The sequence below is a fragment of the Brachyistius frenatus genome, unplaced genomic scaffold (genome assembly GCF_029030835.1).
Source record: "Brachyistius frenatus isolate BFR_SWC_R1_liver_20210118 unplaced genomic scaffold, ASM2903083v1 Contig_73, whole genome shotgun sequence".
NCBI classification, from domain to species: domain Eukaryota; kingdom Metazoa; phylum Chordata; class Actinopteri; family Embiotocidae; genus Brachyistius; species Brachyistius frenatus.
The window spans coordinates 1,237,501-1,255,421 of record NW_027210672.1 but is presented as its reverse complement, the minus strand read 5'-3'; the positions used below and the strand labels follow the sequence as shown (position 1 = coordinate 1,255,421).

The 17,921-nt window shown below is 42.8% G+C and overlaps 1 protein-coding gene and 1 long non-coding RNA gene across 2 annotated transcripts in view; one reads left to right on the top strand and one right to left on the bottom strand.

Moving 5' to 3' along the window:
- The window catches only part of LOC138626427 (uncharacterized), a 246,553-nt gene that overhangs the window by 159,211 nt on the left and 69,421 nt on the right, over positions 1–17,921 (bottom strand). The gene's annotated exons all lie outside the window — the stretch shown is intronic.
- htr2cl1 (5-hydroxytryptamine (serotonin) receptor 2C, G protein-coupled-like 1) overlaps positions 1–17,921 on the top strand; it is a 164,424-nt gene that overhangs the window by 125,590 nt on the left and 20,913 nt on the right. The window contains exon 5 of the mRNA XM_069708053.1: positions 13,609–14,701. Within this exon, the coding sequence (XP_069564154.1) occupies positions 14,275–14,701 (427 nt within the window). The 5' untranslated portion in view covers positions 13,609–14,274. The remainder of the gene's footprint in view (positions 1–13,608; positions 14,702–17,921) is intronic.

The following is a 17,921-nucleotide window of genomic DNA, read 5'->3' as shown; positions in this document are numbered from 1 at the left end:
ATTCCTGGATGGAAAGTCGGGATGTACAGGAATTATGGACACCGCTGGATCATGTCTTTGACCAATCACATTGCTCATACATGTTTTTTTGGTTACGTTTTTTTTTATTTTATTTTTTTATTAAGCCACCTTTCAAATTAACTTCAAAATAGTCATCTGTGAGGTTTTGTCCATAACTCAACTACTGCCTACATAGATGACGATTGATGATCATCACAGTCAACTTATGTCCAGAAAATAAATGGCTGACAGACTTTTTAATCAAAATAATATGTTGTCTGTGGCATTTTAAAGGGTAACATTTTCTTGTGTTTTAATTGTGATGTACATTTAAAAAAACAAAAAAGTTACACACATTTAAAATTCTTTCCAAGTACGGATCATTAAATCAAAACTGGTTGTGGTGCTCAAATTAGTAGAGATGTTTATTCTCAGTAACTGTCCGGTGGTCTTTAGCTAATTGAAGAAGTAATGAAATATGGTTGATATATCTACCCTGGTATACTTGAGTAAAATGCTGCTTCATAGTGTAAATTGGATTTAAATTGGATTTTGAAATACATCTTGCGATAACAAACGGTCCAGTACAACACGTTCTTTATAGCTGACAGTGCACCAATCTATTTGTGAATGTCCCGCTCCATCCATTCTTACATTTGAATATGTAAATGTTAAGATGCACAGTAGCTACAACTTAATAGCATAGACAGCTGGTGCATCCCATTCGGATCCCTTTGATTCTTGGTAGGTCTTCGTCAGGCTTCATAAAGGTGGTTGAAATCTCTATGTGTTACTACCGAGTGGTCACCTCCCGTCACAGACATATAATTGACAATCACAACAAGCCCAGGTGGCTCAACTGAAATTTATGGCACCATTGATTTTCTCTCAGCATCCATTACACCAATAAAACCTCTCACGGAAACCTGCCCTCAAGCCCCATTTACCTTGTATTACCTGGAAACGGAGGTCACACAGAAAAGGCTGTCTGTCTGAAATAAATGTCATACAAGCTGTAACGATATAAAGTTTGAAACTTGATTGAGAGCATCGCACGCAGCATTTTCTACCCTGACGTATTAATTGGAATTGCCAACCGCCGGAAGGAATTTGCATCTTGTTGACCGGAAATGCCTCTAAAGCGCCTATCGCAATTCACACTGTAATAAAAGAGTTATTTACCGGAGTCATCAAGCAGACGCTTTCCTCTCTCTTTCCTCATGCTCCTTGTGGTGTGAAATCAAGTCATCCAACAGGCTTTCCTTTTTTCCGCAGCGTTACTCACAATATAGTTGCCTCAGGGACCGCTGCCTTTACTTTCCCTAATACAGAGCAGGAAAAGTACAGATTGCTTTGGTGCCGGTCATGGTGTCCTCAGGTTCTTGGCACCCGGCTCCTCCCCAGCTCATTCAAATGTGGTGTCCCGGCTCCTGAAGATGACAACGGCCAAAATGTCAAACGCGAGTTACATCTATTCACCTAAAAATGACTCGTTAGTGTCACTTTAAGTGATCAAATAGAAGCGTTTACCATACAAAGAGATCACGTCCCAACTGGTACGCATGTTAACTAAGACTTCTTAGAATACTGAATTAAGAGTTGTCGAGTTATGCTCAAACTTTAACCGAATCTCATGAGTTTCAGAAGTAATGTGACTTGACTAGAAGTGAGCAAAAGCTTTTCAATATATAAAAACTCCCAAGTCCTCAAGCGGCCAGTTATCAGAAATTTATAAAAAGTTATCAAAAGTTTGGGCAAAGATAAAGTACCAATATGCCCTGAAGGACAAATTTTAGCTCTCCTCTTCCTACGGGACTCCGTACTAAAGAGGAACACTGGTTGAGCGGCACATAAATCAAGGCGAAATCCCATTTCTAAAACCTTTTTTTTTGAGAAGGTAACATTTCTTTCAGATCGCCTCTCTTTCACCGGGCCGAACCGCTCGGCGCGCCCAGAGCACGGATCGCTGTTGCGCTCGTGGTGTTGCTGTTGACACATCGACTGTGCTTTAATGGAATTTCTAACAGCGGCCGACGCACGCGCCCCCTCAAACAACAACAACAACAACAAACCAAAAAAGAAACGCTCATACGAAGGAGTCGACACGGAGTTGGTGCATCACACTCAAAAGTTTTTTTGGAGGAGCCTCCTTACTTGGCTGGAATGTCTTAACTTTTAATATAAGTAGGAGGAAAAGTTAGTATCAACTTTTTTGAAAAGCAGATTTCAGACTCTCAACTTCCTCTATAAATCACAGCATCTTAGATTAGAAAAGTCGGGCGGCAAAATGCTGGATCATTTCCTCCAAATCGCAAAAAACAACACTTACATTCAATTAAAGCAGACATTGTTTTTGCCAATATAGAAATTATATAAATAAACTAGATTGGAGCGCAACTGTTGAATAAATGATAATGGTGGCTTGCAGCTGGCGGCTTCACGAATGGATCCAACTAATTGTATAACAGCTATGAAAAAGTGCCTAGAAATTCCTCGTGAAATATTGTGTGTCGAGAACGATTACCAGAAATGTAAAAACCTCCAGCTTGGTGCACACTCAAGTCTTTAAATTCAGGATTAAGGCGAGTGCATCTTTTATGGACTACATTAGCTTCACCTTAGACTAAAGAAAGAATTTTAATTATGAGAAAAGGTTCTCGAAATGTACCTCGTGTTTAGAAAATCTTGATGGGAGGGAGGTGAGGGGGGGAGGGGGGGGGCTTCTGTTTAGTCGCCAAGAGGCCTTTCAGGAAACATAATGAGTTTCTCCTGCCGAGATACGCGCGTCTTGCGGTTGACTGGTTATGCATTCCTTTTTTGCGCGTGCGTATATATCTTTCTTTTTTTTTTCTTCTTCTGACAACGGGCTTCGTTTTCATTACCTCACTTTATCGACTCCGAGTGACATTTTCCACTTTTTTCCACTCCGTTCACTCCTTCGCCTCCCTCCTCGTCGCGTCCCTCTTTCTCCTCACTGGTTTAAGAATACAAATTGCACAGTGAGACTGCCGCTGTGCTGCTATGTACTAATTAAACATCAGTATGTTTTTGGTTAAATTAACTGAGCGACCGCAGTCGAAGCAATTTGTGGCGTCCGTCTCACCGAAGTGGAACTGTTAATATTCGTTAATGGCTTTAAAAGGGTTTTTCTTCGTTAAATTATTCATCCTAATGATTTTTAAAAGAAAGTCAACGTACGATTGATCTCAAGATTTTCATTATATTACATTATATGTTGTTCTTCAGCAGATGGAGTTTGAGTTGCCGATGGTTACGCTTCCATTTTCTCTGAGCACTTTGAGGACTCCTCGTTCGCGCTAGCTTAAAAGCCGAAAGGTTCAAAGTTCTTCCTTGACCATGAAAGCACTTAAGGCAACTTTGCTTCTTTCTAAAGGAAAAAAAAAAAAGTCCTTGAAGTTCTCAGGACGAAAAAAAAAAAAGGTAAACATCTTGAAATGTATGACAACTGAAATTTAAAAAAAAAAATAACCTCCATCTGGTGATTAAGATTGTGTCTTATGACCGAAGTGCGTTTCATACGTGCTTTTGATGATATCAAAGTGAGGAATTATTTTTGCAATGCGAGGATCCAGAAGGAGAAGTCCATTTTCTCCTTCAATAATTAAAGGTTAGTGGCAGTTGGAGCACCTTTAAGGAATAACGCTTGTCTGGGTATCGCCGATACAAACCCAGAGCAACTGCAAAACCGTCTGGTTCACAGAATAATTGCAACTTGGGTGGAAACGCCTTCAGGCTTTGGATTTGTTTCTCACATCAGACTCTTAGGACAGACAGACAGACAGTGAGCGGGTTGGATTTGGTGCGTCCAGACATCGCGTTGATGACTCCTCCTCTCTCATGCTACTTCTTTTATGCCTCGTTCCCTACGATCCCCGTCATTACTTCTGACATCGGTTCCTTCCTCTATTTCCTCCTGCGTGTCTTATCTTCCTTCATATTTACCTCTTGGCCTCGCCTCTTCCTCACTCCTACTGTTCTCTTTTTGACGACTCCCTCCTCTGCTGCCACTTCTTCACCTCTCACCTTCTCCGTCTTCTTCCCAGCTTTGCGTCTTGTTCTCCTCCTCTTAGAAATAAAGTGGCAGTAAAACCTGGTCATAGCGAGCCATTAATATTCCACCGTGTTCCTCCCGCTGAACTCATTTCCCCTCCATCTCATCATCTCTCTGTCTCTCCTGCTTTGTCATTATCTGTCATTTTGTATTCTTTGAATGCGGAGCTTTACACTCTGTCTCCGTCTCTCTGCTTCCGTGGCGCCCGAAGGCTCGTCTTTCTTTTCCCTCTTTGGCTTTGCATGCAGCTTGAGCGTCTGCTGTGTATCATCCGAGCCTCTCCACTGATTTTTTTTTTCTTTTTTTCGGAAGTCTCTCTTCTCCATTGTCTCAGAGTAAACACGCTGTGATCTGTTATCTGTCTGCCCAATCTTACACGCCGCATTGTAAGGCCTTGAACGCATCAGCATGCCCACACACAGACACACACACACACACACACACACACACACACACACACACACACACAGACACACACATGCAGATACACTATCAGTTGACAGACACAATGTCTTTGAGTCACCATATTACTCGCTCGCTCGCTCACCCTCTTCTCGCTGACACACATGCACACGCATGCACACACACACACACACACACGCGTGCACGCACACACACACACACACACACACACACACACACACACACACACACACACACACACACACACACACACACACACACACACACAGATGGAGGGATTATGTGGTATCACATTAGCAGTGCAGATCTGTGTTAATGGCTTTTACATCATCCGGCAGAGAGTGAACTTGGCCACTTTGACTCTTTAAACACATTCAACCTTCTCCGGCTCTGGAACTGTACATCCCTCTTACTGCCAGGTCACTTTCTGACTCACTCTCCCCACTTCTCTGTAGTTAAATCTTTTTTTATTATTATTATTTAACTCTTGCAAAAGTTAGTTTCTAAACAAAAATTTCAGGTAAACGAAAGAAAAAGAAATGTGAATACATTCAAGAGGACGTTCCAGGATGAATAAATCCAACACATCATTGGATTTCATTGCTACTGCCCACTTAAGATGGTGCCGCAGTTCTTTGAATACATTTTTCTATCAATCCACCCGTAGACGGTAGATTAAAGTGGATGTAGTCTCTGGATCTGAAAACTGAAGTCAACACCAGCGTGCAGTACCACTGAGGGCCCCTAGAGGCTGGGTCCAAAAAACGTCTGGCTCCAGTAGACTCAATTTCAGCCCCGGTTGATGTATGATGATAAAAAAAAATATATGAATGCCAACACTTGTTGAGCAAACACGTCATCAGAAAATTCAACAGATGAGCACCTGGTGGATCCGTTTTAAATGCAACCGAACAAAATGCATAACGTCGGCATGCGAAGGAAGGGAAGGGAATGGGAAACTCCACCACTAACAGTAATGAAGTTGTAATGTAAATAGGTTGAATGCCTAATTGACGAGATTAAATAGTACCAAAAGTGGGATTTTAGTACCACTTGAGGGCCACTCGGGTCCAAAAACGTCTGGCTCTCAAAAAAAATCCTATTCAAAATGAAAAGCATCTACTTCTCTCGTGAAAAGTCAATAAAAAAAATTAACAAGCGATCATTTGCAAAATCCTTTGAAGAGTGTTCTGGTGGTCCTGCTGAAAATAATGCCATCGTTAATTAAGCATTAAGCCTAACGCCTCGGTCTTTTTACGTGCATTAAAACCAACAACGTATAACATGCTAATGAGCCTTTGGACAGAGCCAGGCTAGCTGGGGGAAAAAAAAAAAAAAAAAACTGGATGTCAGCAGAACATTTGTCTGTCTGCTTTCCTGGATGAGCACCATAAGTCTGGTGTTGACCTTCGCCCCCCTGCACTAATGAAAAGTTATGACGTCGCGGCTCCAAGACTTACTTGCTCGCTTTGTTTCTCCCTCACTCTCCTTAAATCTTGTGTTTGTGACTCTCCTCTCATCTGAGCACCTCTCATTCAATTTAATGTTTTTCTTTTGATAATAAAAAAGAAAATGTGGAGAGAGAAGATTTTCCGAGTTCAAGCAAAAGAAAATATGAAATTGCTGTTTTTTTCTTAGTCCAATCAATATTTTTTTGTAATGGAGCAGTCAACAACCGACGGTCTGTGGAGGTTATGTAAACTCACCAATCGCCCAATTAAACTGCATGCCATTAACTTTACATGCAGCGAGACCTACAAGCCTCTGAGCCCCCGTATGGTATAAGAAAATCATCAAAAAACATTCCTTTTGTGTACGATTTTAGTGTTTTGAAACTACATTACTTACTCGAACTCCTTTTTTGTACCCGCCCTCTGTGAAGCTTTGCGCTCTGAAGGCTGGGAGTTTTATTTAAGCTTGACTCGGCATGAGTCCTGCCTTTCAAAATCTGTAATTACTGCTCGGTGTCAGAGTTTGGGTTTCGCATATTGACTATCCCATTATTTTGTCCTTCAAGTAACATTTTATTCGGGTGGTTTCTGATTCCATCAATCAAGTGCACGGAAGTGAATGTTCGTGTTTGTCACGGAGTTGAATCTGTGTTTTTAATTTCAGGGTTTTACATTTCTTAAATTGCAAATTCTCGGTGTCAGTGTTAGCTTTCAAAATTGGTTGTTATTTTATTTTATTTTTTTTGCTTCTCCTCCACCTCCTCCTGCTTCTTTCTATTGAACTACCTTCCTGTGTCAAACTCCAGCCGACAAACTTCACCCGGGCCTGTTCCTGAAATGGCGCTCCATCTGTGCAGTCCATTAGATGGAAATGACCTCTGTGTGACTGTCAAACACGATCCATATCACAAGCCGACTCTTGTCACACTCTTTTTTTTTTTTTTCATGTTCAACCTGCATCAAATCGTGTCGCTGTTACACATCAGGGACGTTTCAGTACACTGTTCTGAAGGCTTTTAATGGGAGTCGAACATCTTCTGTCAGTCGCGACTTCTCGTCTCGTTTCTTCTTCTGTAGATTTAAAGAACGATGTACACAAGTTTACTACCTTGTTTTCTGTAATATTAGAGACACGTTTGATCAAAGGACAAACTCCCCATCAGGATTTCTCAGATTTAGTTAAAGGTGTGAGTGATGTCATTATTTCATCATCATTTGCGGACAATTTCCCGCACGTTTACTGTTATTATTTATTATTCACCAGAAGCAGAAGTTGTAATTCTTAAGATTTCAGCCCCGGTTGATAATTGTTAATACAAAATGTGTAATCCTACACTTGTCTCGGATTCCATATTTGTTAAGTATTGGCTTAAGTAATATTATTAGAAATTGAACAACTGAACACAATTTACATTGTAGGTATGTGCAGTTATATACCCAATCAGTAGCTCGCGAGCTACCGGGGAAATATGTGTGTGTTGAGTATCAATTTGTTATTGTTCAAATAAAAGAAGCTTATGCAGCTGCTTTGGGAGATAGATAGATATAGATAGATATATAGATATAGATATATAGATATTCAAGGGTTTGCACTTACAAAGCTGTTTTATCACCTTTAGGGCCCTCGAAGTGCTTTACGCTGTTTTCCATTCACACACCGATGGCAGAAAATGCTCGCCTGCCGTCGGGAGCAACTTGTGGTTCAGTTTCTTTCCCAAGGAGCTTTCGGCATATGGACAGAAGGGAACCGGAGACCAAACCGCCTCCCTTATGATTAGCGGGTAACCAGCTCTGCCATCTGAGGCACAGCTGCCTCTGACATACCACTCATCAGACAGCGTAGGAGGAATAAAATGGCCAGTAATTCAACAAATAACTAATATGTTCTTGGGCTTTTTTTTTTTTTCTGAGAATATTCATATTTTACAAGAGTAGCAAACTTGCTATTAGATTAAAAATAAATAAATAAATAAATAAATAAATAGTTCTTTCTAAGAAAACTGAAGAAATTCTTAAGAAATTACATAACCATACGACGTGTTGGTTCGGCGCCGCCGTGTTTGTGCCGGACGATCGAACGGAAGGTTCCGTCGTGTTGTTGGTTGTTGCTGCCGCGTGGGCGTGCGCGTAGGCGTCCGTGTGGTTTCAGGTTTACAGTCGCTGCTTCTTTTTTTTTTTTTTTTTTTTGTTTTTCTTTCTTTCTTTTTATTTCTTTTTACCCGAGTTTTGATCCGAAATGTTTCACGAGGAGAGCGCCAAAAGCCAAAGCCTCTCTGTCGCCGTTGCCTTTGATCTTTCCCTCCCCTCCGTCTCCTCGGCGGGCGGGTGGATGCCGCCGGTACCCTCGCTCGGGAGGTGCGGGGTGACAGGTGACAGAGGGATTGATACGGCGGGGGAGAGAGAGAGAGAGAGAGAGAGAGAGAGAAGAACAGAGAGGTAGCGTCGGTAACCGCCGGTAACGGGGGGAGGGGGGATAAAGGTCAAGCACATCGACCGGGAGGTCGAGGAGAAGTAAGTGCCCAGATTTACCGATGGTGGAACGACACTGTTTCCCCTCTCTCTCTCTCTCTCTCTCTCTCTCTCTCGCTCCCGCCTCTTTCTTTTTGCATTGCTTTGAAAAGACGGTTGCAGGCGTTCCTCCTCAGAACACCTGCAGTACTCAAAACCCTCCATAATTCTCCCTAAAAGCGGCTTCAAAGTTCCGCTCGTGATGCAGCAAGTAACTCTCTTGCTTTTGGTTTGCTTTTTTTTTTTTTTTTTTTTTTTGCTTTTTTTGGGGGGGGGGGTGAAATTTCTCACCGCGTTGTTGCCTTTTCTTTAAAGCCTCTACCCGAAGAGGAAACGCTGCACCGGCGTTGGGGCCCGTTCCTTCAACTTCTACTCCTTTTTGAATTCTTGGAGCTAGCCAAACAGACAAAGGAGAAGGAAAAAAAACCCGCACAGAGTGTGTTTTTCTTTTATGATGCCTGATTATTTAGGATGCTTCGACTCTCAGGGGATGACTCCCCCCCCACACACACACCCTTTCCCGTGCAAGATGCTCACCTGACAGACACAGGAAGTCAAAGGCTTTGAAGGCTTTTTCTCGGGCTACCCGGGCTGTTCACGATGTGGGGAGTTCATCAGTGGAGATGTGCACAACATTAAAAAAAAATAAGCGGTGAAGATAATAAAACTCAAAACGCCGCAAACGTCCTCAACGTTGAACTCTTAAAAATGTAATCAGTCCTTCCAGAGTTGTTTTTTTTGGTGATTGTCGCAATCAAACATGTTTGATTTTACGTCAAATTTTCTTTAAAAGTTTCAATGTAATTTATGGAGTGTTTTTGCGGTACAATCAAGAATTTTTTTTTAATAAAATTGGAAAGTGAGTGAAAAATAATTGATGTTTTCTCCGGTGCATGGAGTCTGATTTGTTTTGGTGATGATTGTAAATGAGGAGTTATTTTTTCTTAATATAGTGAATTTTGTTAGGAAAGAATACTTTATGCCGTAAATCATTTTGAGCAGAGCAAGCTCCTTCCAATACTGCAGAGATCGATTGAACTTGGAGGGATTGCGTAATCTACCACAGCACATTATAAGCGCAATCACAAAAACAAAAAGTAATTTCGGGACACCCAAGTTGTAAATAAAAAGAACAATAAATAAAAAAAAAAAAAAAGTAAATTCATGTGCTGCTCAGGAGTTCCTATCTGCTGCTGATGTTATCCTGCAAAGCAAAAGAAGCACTTGAGCAACGGAAAATGAGAATCAAACCATCTGCTACGCAAGTACGCTGTTGTTTGTCGAAGAAATTGACGTTTAACCATTGAACCAACATTTTCAGCTGCACAAAAGAGCTTTTATCGTCTGCTCGTTGTAGTTCATTCTCATAAGAAGGAAATGCTCCCGGCACGTCTCCCTGCCACTGTTTTATCTGGCGGGGCAGAAACGGCTTAAACAAACATACCCGCAGGGGCGATTCTCTCTCCCCGCGGTGACGTCCGCGCCTTAACCGGGCTTCGGCGGCGACGTCCTTTACGAGTCTCCAGACGTATCTGCGGGACTCTCGCTTGGAAGGGCGGAATACGTTGAACAGTCACAACGCCAATTGTGAGTCTGCAGATGATGTGATTGGTCGGCTCGGCGGGCTGCATCTAATCTCTGGTCGGAAGCTCGCGAACTGCTCGTTTTCATGCAGGTTCGAGGTTTAAAGCCGGATGATTCAAAGGAAAGAGATGATTATTGTTTGCGGAACCAAATAACTGTCCTGTGGAGTCGAGTGATTGGTTCATCTTGGTTCTGGGTGACTCGTAGTTTTTGTGTGTTTTTCTTCTGCTCTTTCTAGCTCTACTTTCCTCTCAGTCTCTTTTCTTTTATATCCTCTCGAGCTTACGGTCAATTCAGGGTTTCCACGTACCATGTGCACTGAGTTATACACACATTTAGCTACTCGTCAGTCTGTTATCTTCACATGAGCCGGACTTTGGCTCTGTTCAGACTGGGTTCGAACAGACACTCAAAAGTTTGGAAAGGTGACGAAATTTACCGTCAGCCCGAAATGGCCTTAACCTCTCTCCTCCTTTACTCCGTTTAACCCCGCCAACCATCCTCCTCCTCTCTCCCTCCATCCCTCCCCTCTCTCTCACTCTCTCTGATATATTGCTACTTTATCAGGCCAGTTTAATGCTTTGCCAGCAGTGCTGTTTAGTTTCCTGTGAACTATGCTGATACTCTCTCTGAGGGGAGGAGATAAGAGGCGTCCTGTCTTTTACACACCGAGCGGGGCACGCTCGATAAACACAAACACACAAACATTCCTGCATGTGCATCTTCACGCATATAATTCTTCCTAATTTAAAGTTGTTTACATTGTTTTACTAGGTACGGGTTCGCTGGTTTTTAAACCAGACCTCATTGTCGTGCCGTCAGCCGTCATTTGCAGTCAAGCATAAAGGCAGCTTCCTTAATGGAGTGAGACGCAAGAAACCACACAACTCTGCAGTTTTATTGACTTCATGCTGTCCTCATTATTTCTAGTGCAGACGTATCCAAGACAAATAATCAATCAATCGTGATAGAAAGTTTTTTTTTTTTCAGCCTCCTTTGTGCTGCAAACTTCCTGTTTCTAAAAAGGGGATTAATCCTGTTTTTTTTTTTTTTTTAAGGCTTACATTGGAGCCCCTGTTAGACTATAGAGCCCAGTGAGACGCTGAGGCAGGATGATATGGCTCCTTAAAAGTAAAGTTATGAAGGACTGGAAATGATGGGCAAAAAGCAGCTCGATATGGTCTGAGTGAGAAAGCAGTGAACCAATGTAATTATGTTACTGCATACCAAACAGCATCAGTCCCGTGACGAAAACTCTAAACTCTCAAGGTATATCAACTGAGCTGTGTTGGAATTTAAGCAAAATGGCGTTTAATTTCCCAACTTAACCAAAAACTGAAGTGTTAATAAAATATTTGAGTAAATATGCAGTTTGGTTTCAATTCTGAGACTTGGAGGAAAAGATCAATACCACGTTCATGTGTGTTTGAACGTGGTTAGAGTCAGGAGGCTATTAGCCGAGCTTAGCTGTGCTTAGCAGAAAGAGTGGAGGTGGGAGGGTGAACGGCTGACCAGAATCTGAAAATACCAACAGAATAACACCTTCAAACACTTCTAAAGCTAATTAACATTCATTTAAACACTAAATCGTTTTTTTCTTGCAAAGGTTTTTTCTTTTTTATTTGAACCTCTTTGACTCTCTAGAAGAAAATATGATTTTGAATGACAGATTAATAATAAATAACATTTTATCAAGTTTGATTTCTTTAAGAGAAAATGTATCTCCTGCGAGCTTCATTTGTGGTCAAGACTACCAAAGACCTGTGAGAAATACAACGAAGAGGGATGTTGTTGTGCGACCGTCTGTTCTGTTGACACAATGGCAGATGGCGAAGCAACACTGTCGTTTAAGCTTTTCAATTTTAACACACAGAGAGTCTCCAATCTGTTTTTTCAGACATGGTTATTGATTAAACAAAAAATACTTTGGGAACGTAAAGGACGATTCAAACTGCAGACGGACACAATACGAGGGGCGAACAAACACTTACTAGACTGTGAACAGAGCGTAGAAGCTAACCTTCATGAATGAGTGTTTTTACACACGATTTTTTTTTTTTTTGGAACACTGGTACGTGCGCGTTTGCGACTTCGCCACGGACCTGAATCTTGCCAGCGTCAAATTTCGTACCAAAGTTTTGTGGAGCAGAGAGAAGTCACAAATCCCGCGAGAAAGCGTGGTGTGGATCGGTGATGCCTTTGTCGCGGGCGAGAAACTTGAGCAGCCGAGTTGTCGTGCCGGAGAACCAAAGTGCCATCGCACCACACCTCAGCTGCTTTTCCAGCCAACGTTTTCCCCCTCAGACGCTTCAGAAGGTCCCAGCAGAACACAAGCGGATCAGAAATCACAAGAATACTTCCATAACCGTGCTACAGCTCGTTTTGTAAGAGGCTCATAGCGGTATATATTATTTTGTCATTCAGCAGTGAGAGCTTGTTACAAATAACACGCGTAGGAATTGATCTGCCCACACGCACATTAATAATCTGAATGAATGTTTGCACACAATCGCACCTAGACAGTTCATTTGTATGCACAGTAATTTCAAACAAACGAATACATTCACACGCATGAAGCAATACAAAAGCGAGCATGCCCACGCAGTGAGGAAAAATGCAAAGCAGGGCTTCCATTGCAACAAGTAAAATATTTACACACACACACACACACACACACACACACACACACACACACACACACACACACACACACACACACACACACACACTCAGAGTGCCTCGATTTTGTCGTAGACTCGCCACCCACTAAACTATCTCAGCTGGTCTGTCTGGAGATGTGCTGGCTTTTTATCTCAAGTACACGCACACGAACACGCAAAAAGAAAAACAACATGGAGGCAAGCACACAGACACCCATTCACTTCTCATTCTTAAACATGCCCACACGCCCACGCATCCTAAAACATGGCTCGTTGGTTTTCACAGTCTTTCGCTCTCTGTCTTTCTTTCACAGGTAAAGACATATGAGCTCTACACACACACACACACACACACACTTCGGCTCTTCCACCTATCCTTGAAGATGTTTATGAGGCGCTAAATCACAAAGTTGCCTGAGTGGACAGCCAGTACTTCAGCACACACACAAATACAGCGATGTGAGGGTGGAAACGCGCAAAGCTTCTGTTTCGTATTATCCCCTTCGGTTTATTTTAAATGACTGTAGTGTTTAACGGCGTCAGTTGCGGTCTCACCTGAACCTTCGTCAGCGGTGCAGGCGATGCCACAAATTCATCTGGTTAAAGGAGCAGTCGCTGTGAGACGAGGGCAACAAAGAAATGAAGGAAAGAGGCTGAAGTAAGAAATACGTAAAAGGTTAAAGGGAAGATTTAAAGAAGGAAAGAAGTCATCGAGTCGGGATGAAGGGAGTAAATGGATGGCAGGTTGGGAAGGTCAATCAAAGCATATAGGCACAGAGGAAATTGGATACCAAGGAGGGAAGATAGATATTTAATACGAGAAAGTTTGATTTTGCGTAAATGATGATTGACTGGGTGAAACAGGAAGTTAAAATGACCTAATCTCCTTTTTCATTGGTTCTTTCCACAGTTCAACCGGATCATCAACTCTGATCTGACAGAAGAAAAGCCACTTGGATAAAAACCTTCATTCCACCGCAGCAAGACTTACAGCCAAATGCGGATTCTGAAACTGATTGATACCCGTCGGTACTACCTTGCATCGATCGGGCACCAGCCATGAATATGAGTAATCCATTTCCCAGCTCCACATTAGAAACTCTTAAAGACTCCTTTCCGTCGGGGGGTAGACGTGGCTGAACACCAGGAAGCAGCTCGGAACACTGTTGGCCTACCGCCTACCTTGAGAACTCTTCGCCGATGAACTGTTGGCAGGAAATGGGAGATTTAAACCTCAGTGAACAATCTGGGTGTTTGCAGCTAGTGAGGCTTTATTATAGGACAATATAAACTCAACAACACTTGCAGCCAGTTCCTCCCCATCCCATCTTCCCACTTCCCTGTCATTCCCCATCCCCTGAGTTTCTCCTTCCCTGTTTCCTTGCCTTGCCCCAGATTGACCTTTTTTCATTTTTCTGGATTCCTGAATCAATCTTCTCTCCAGAGAAGTCTCCCTCAATGCTGAGTGCATCTGTTTTGCCACCTTCTTCATCCGTTTGCTGGTGAAGAGGGTGAATTCAAACCGGAGGAGTCCATTCTCTTTCAACCTCCAGCACGGTAACCATCTCTCTGTGGAATGAGTGGCCCAGCAAGGGCTCTTCTCGGAGGGTTTGGCACCACCACCACCTCCTCCATCGAGGTCGGGGGTCGGATGGCTTGGCCAAGCAACATCCCCCTGGATCTCAACCAAACCCTGCCATGGATGGGACTTGGAGGCAGCAACGGAGGCGGAGGAGCGGCAGCAGCCATGAGTTTAGGTCTGGAGAACTCCACGACCCCGGAGTCCGTCACCAGGGCGGTGATGAAAGAAAAGAACTGGCCCGCGCTCCTCATACTCGTCATCATCGCGCTGACGATTGGCGGAAACATCCTGGTGATCCTGGCGGTGTCGCTGGAGAAGAAGCTCCAAAACGCCACCAACTTCTTCCTGAGGTCGCTGGCTGTGGCGGACATGCTCGTAGGCATCCTGGTCATGCCGATCTCCCTCATCAACATCCTTTACGGTGAGTCATGAACACACAGAAAACTGCTCGGTGAGATACAAAGTGAATGAAGCAACATACACCAAATTAAAAGTAAATACCAGGACACGTAACTTTTGGATTTTTACTGCTCAGTCACTCATGTATACATACCAGAACGCCAAGGAAATGTATGAGTACTTGCTACCAGTCTGTTTTAAGTGTAATACTTTCATGAATAAGCAAATTAGACATCTGACAAATTGAAAAATCAATTGCTTCAATTTACTTTTTATCGAGAAAATACTGCAGGCTGAAAGAAGACACACTTCATTTGGGTTAAATTAGTTCCAGGATTTCCTTCATGGTGTTCCAATCCATCCAGTATATAATGAGATGCTAAGTCAGCACATCACCAAAGTCATTAGGATCCACTCCTTGGTCACCATGAATTTTTGTCCTAAATTTCATGTTCATACATTTAGTAGTTGTTGAGAAATTCCACAGAAAAAACTAAAATTGTCAGTCTCACGATGGCGCGAGAGGACAAGTTGGTCTGTACGCTTTATCTTCCGATGAGCCTGAACATCTGTGAACAAAAAATGGAAATCAATGCATTAGCCGTTTAGATATTTTAGTCTGGGCCAAAGTTGATTGACACACTCCCAATGTCATCCTTAAAGTAATAATCTTGAACATTTTCATTGACATAAATATCTTTTAACAAATGCAACAGGTGTTCATCTATTGGCAACTTACTGACGCCACAAAGGTGCCACCGTTTTGATCTCCGGGGATTTAAGTCCCAGCTGCAATTACCGCTCATCACCACAGGTGCTGCCAAAGAGAACGAAGTGGAGCTCTTTCAGACTGCAACATTAAAGCCAGCATGGCTAAGATTTTCAATATTTCTAAAAGTGTGTTTGTTTCTTGCGGGTATTTAAAAAAAAAAAAAAAAAATTAGGTACATAGTTTCAATAGCACTCGAGGTAAATGAGAAAATGTGTGTTTATATTCAAACATCAGAATAATTTCCACCTGCACTCCGTCTACAAGTTACCACATGCTATCACCAGGCATTTCACGCATGAAGAGAGATATATTGTATTCAAATGCACCACGTACATGTACATTACCGGCACAGGCTGCCTGGTGTGATAAGAAAACAGGTGTCCTGACCGCCGTAAAATGCTTGTAATTATTCATTTTTTCACATTTCTTCACGTCATGACTCACACATGGCTATAAGTCTCATGCAATATTTAACCAATCTCCTCTGCAGATTTACACCGCCGATCTCGAGCAACCACCCACTCACTAGCTGTTGCTAGCCCACGGTGACACGCGCCCTGTCATTACTTCAAAACATTTTTCAGTGCAATTATTTAAATGATTATTGCCTCTCTCCGAGACGCTACGCACCGCTGTTTTGCGAGCAATTCGAGAGCAGGAGGATGCCAGCTTGATAACTGCAATATCATACCAGCTATCGACTGCTGTTCGTGCTTACGCTCTCCGTGCCGGGACTCTGCATGAACGGCCACATTAGCGTAATAGGATGAGGATGGGTGAGCTGTTATATGGAATGCTGTGTATTGAATCGCTCCCTCCCCACGTTGATGAAAAACACTCAAATTAAAAACTCGTCTGTCGTCTTTCTAACATTTCTGCCGGGTCTCTACGTCGACACCTCGAAGCAGAAATACATTTCTGACTTGCGTACCTGTAAATGTCACTGAGCTGATAGTTGGTGCGAAAAACTTTTTCAGAGCTGCAGATAAACAGACGTTGACCTTTGCGGTTTTCGGCGACAGTCATCTTTGTCAGTGCTGACTTCCAAGAACTCTCAGCGCTTTCTGATGAATATATCTGCGGTATTTTGCCCGATGCCGTAACTGCAGTCATTTGGAGGCCTATTTGAAAAGCGTTGTGATTAATCTGTTCAGCAATTTGAGAGAAGCCGGGACGTTTGAACTTTTCCCCGACGTCATGGGATGTTACACGCCACAGTCTTTTGGGGAAGGTCAAATCAGGTATAATATCTTTTTACACAGTCTAAGAGACTGAGTCCTTCCAACATCGGTCTAATAATAACGATATGAGGTGTCTTGTCGTTGCACGGCAGCCCTTGACATGGTCTTCCTGTTTTATAAATCATTAATTGATCTGAAATGTTCGCAGGGCAGAAATTGTGGTTTTGGAGGTTTGCTGTCAAGTCAGGGTCACGTAGCAGGTTATCATTTTCGTGAGGTAATCCCCTGTGACGTATCCCCCTCCTTTGTGAGGCCATCTGTACACACATTTGATACGTCATCAGCTGGTAAAGGTGTTATTGGGAAAAACATTGCTTATTTTACACATCTTTAAAGCACAAAGCAACCTCAGCATTCACTTGTCGTCGTGCTTTTAGCCACTAATGTTGTTTATTTTGTTTTTCACCAATTCCCAGTTGGTTCTTTCGCTGCTATTCACACCTTCGTCTGCATGCTGGTGTTGGGCAGGTTGTGTACAGTAGTTTATCAGAGCTGTCAAAAGTGACTGTGGAGCTGAAGGGGGCTGTGGGGGGGGGGGGGCTGCAGAGCCTGGAGAGAAATCTGTGCGGGTTCGTAGTATGAAGCACCTGAAAAATTGAAATGTTGAGTATTTTTCTTTTGCATTCATGACTAAATATGCAACATACATGGTCAACATTTGAAGACGAAAAACAAAAGACTTCTCTTCATCTTATTTCTGTTTAATTATTGAGAGTTTAACTCGTGCAGATCCCGGCTGTTTTGCGTCAACGGCACTGCGCGCATGTGGTTTCAGCAGATTCGCCGACAGCTGCCATCAGATTTCAGTTGAAAGGTTGCTCATTTCTGATGGATGTTCGTGGTATCACCTTCCAAGTGCGAAGCGCACGGCAAAATATGGAGACACCGAAATCGTTCATGTAATGCAACTCAAACTGTTCCACCTTTTGGCCGAAAGCGATGCTCCTCTTCGGCCACGTCATGGGAGACGAAGAAGCCGATTGACAAAAATACGTTCGCAGACTTTGAGTCCAAGTCGCAAGGTTGTCGTCTACAGTTTTGGGTCGTATCTCAGATCTGCTGTGACAAGTGTATAAAAGATAAAGGTGTGAAATGTAGTTTCGGCCAACATCCCAGCTGTGGTTGATTTGATCCAATACTTGTCTGAATTCCTTGCGACTACGCAGCAGCGACGTGTGAGAGCATTGCGAACAAAACACATGTCGGTCTAGTGCGCTGACAGCCAGATT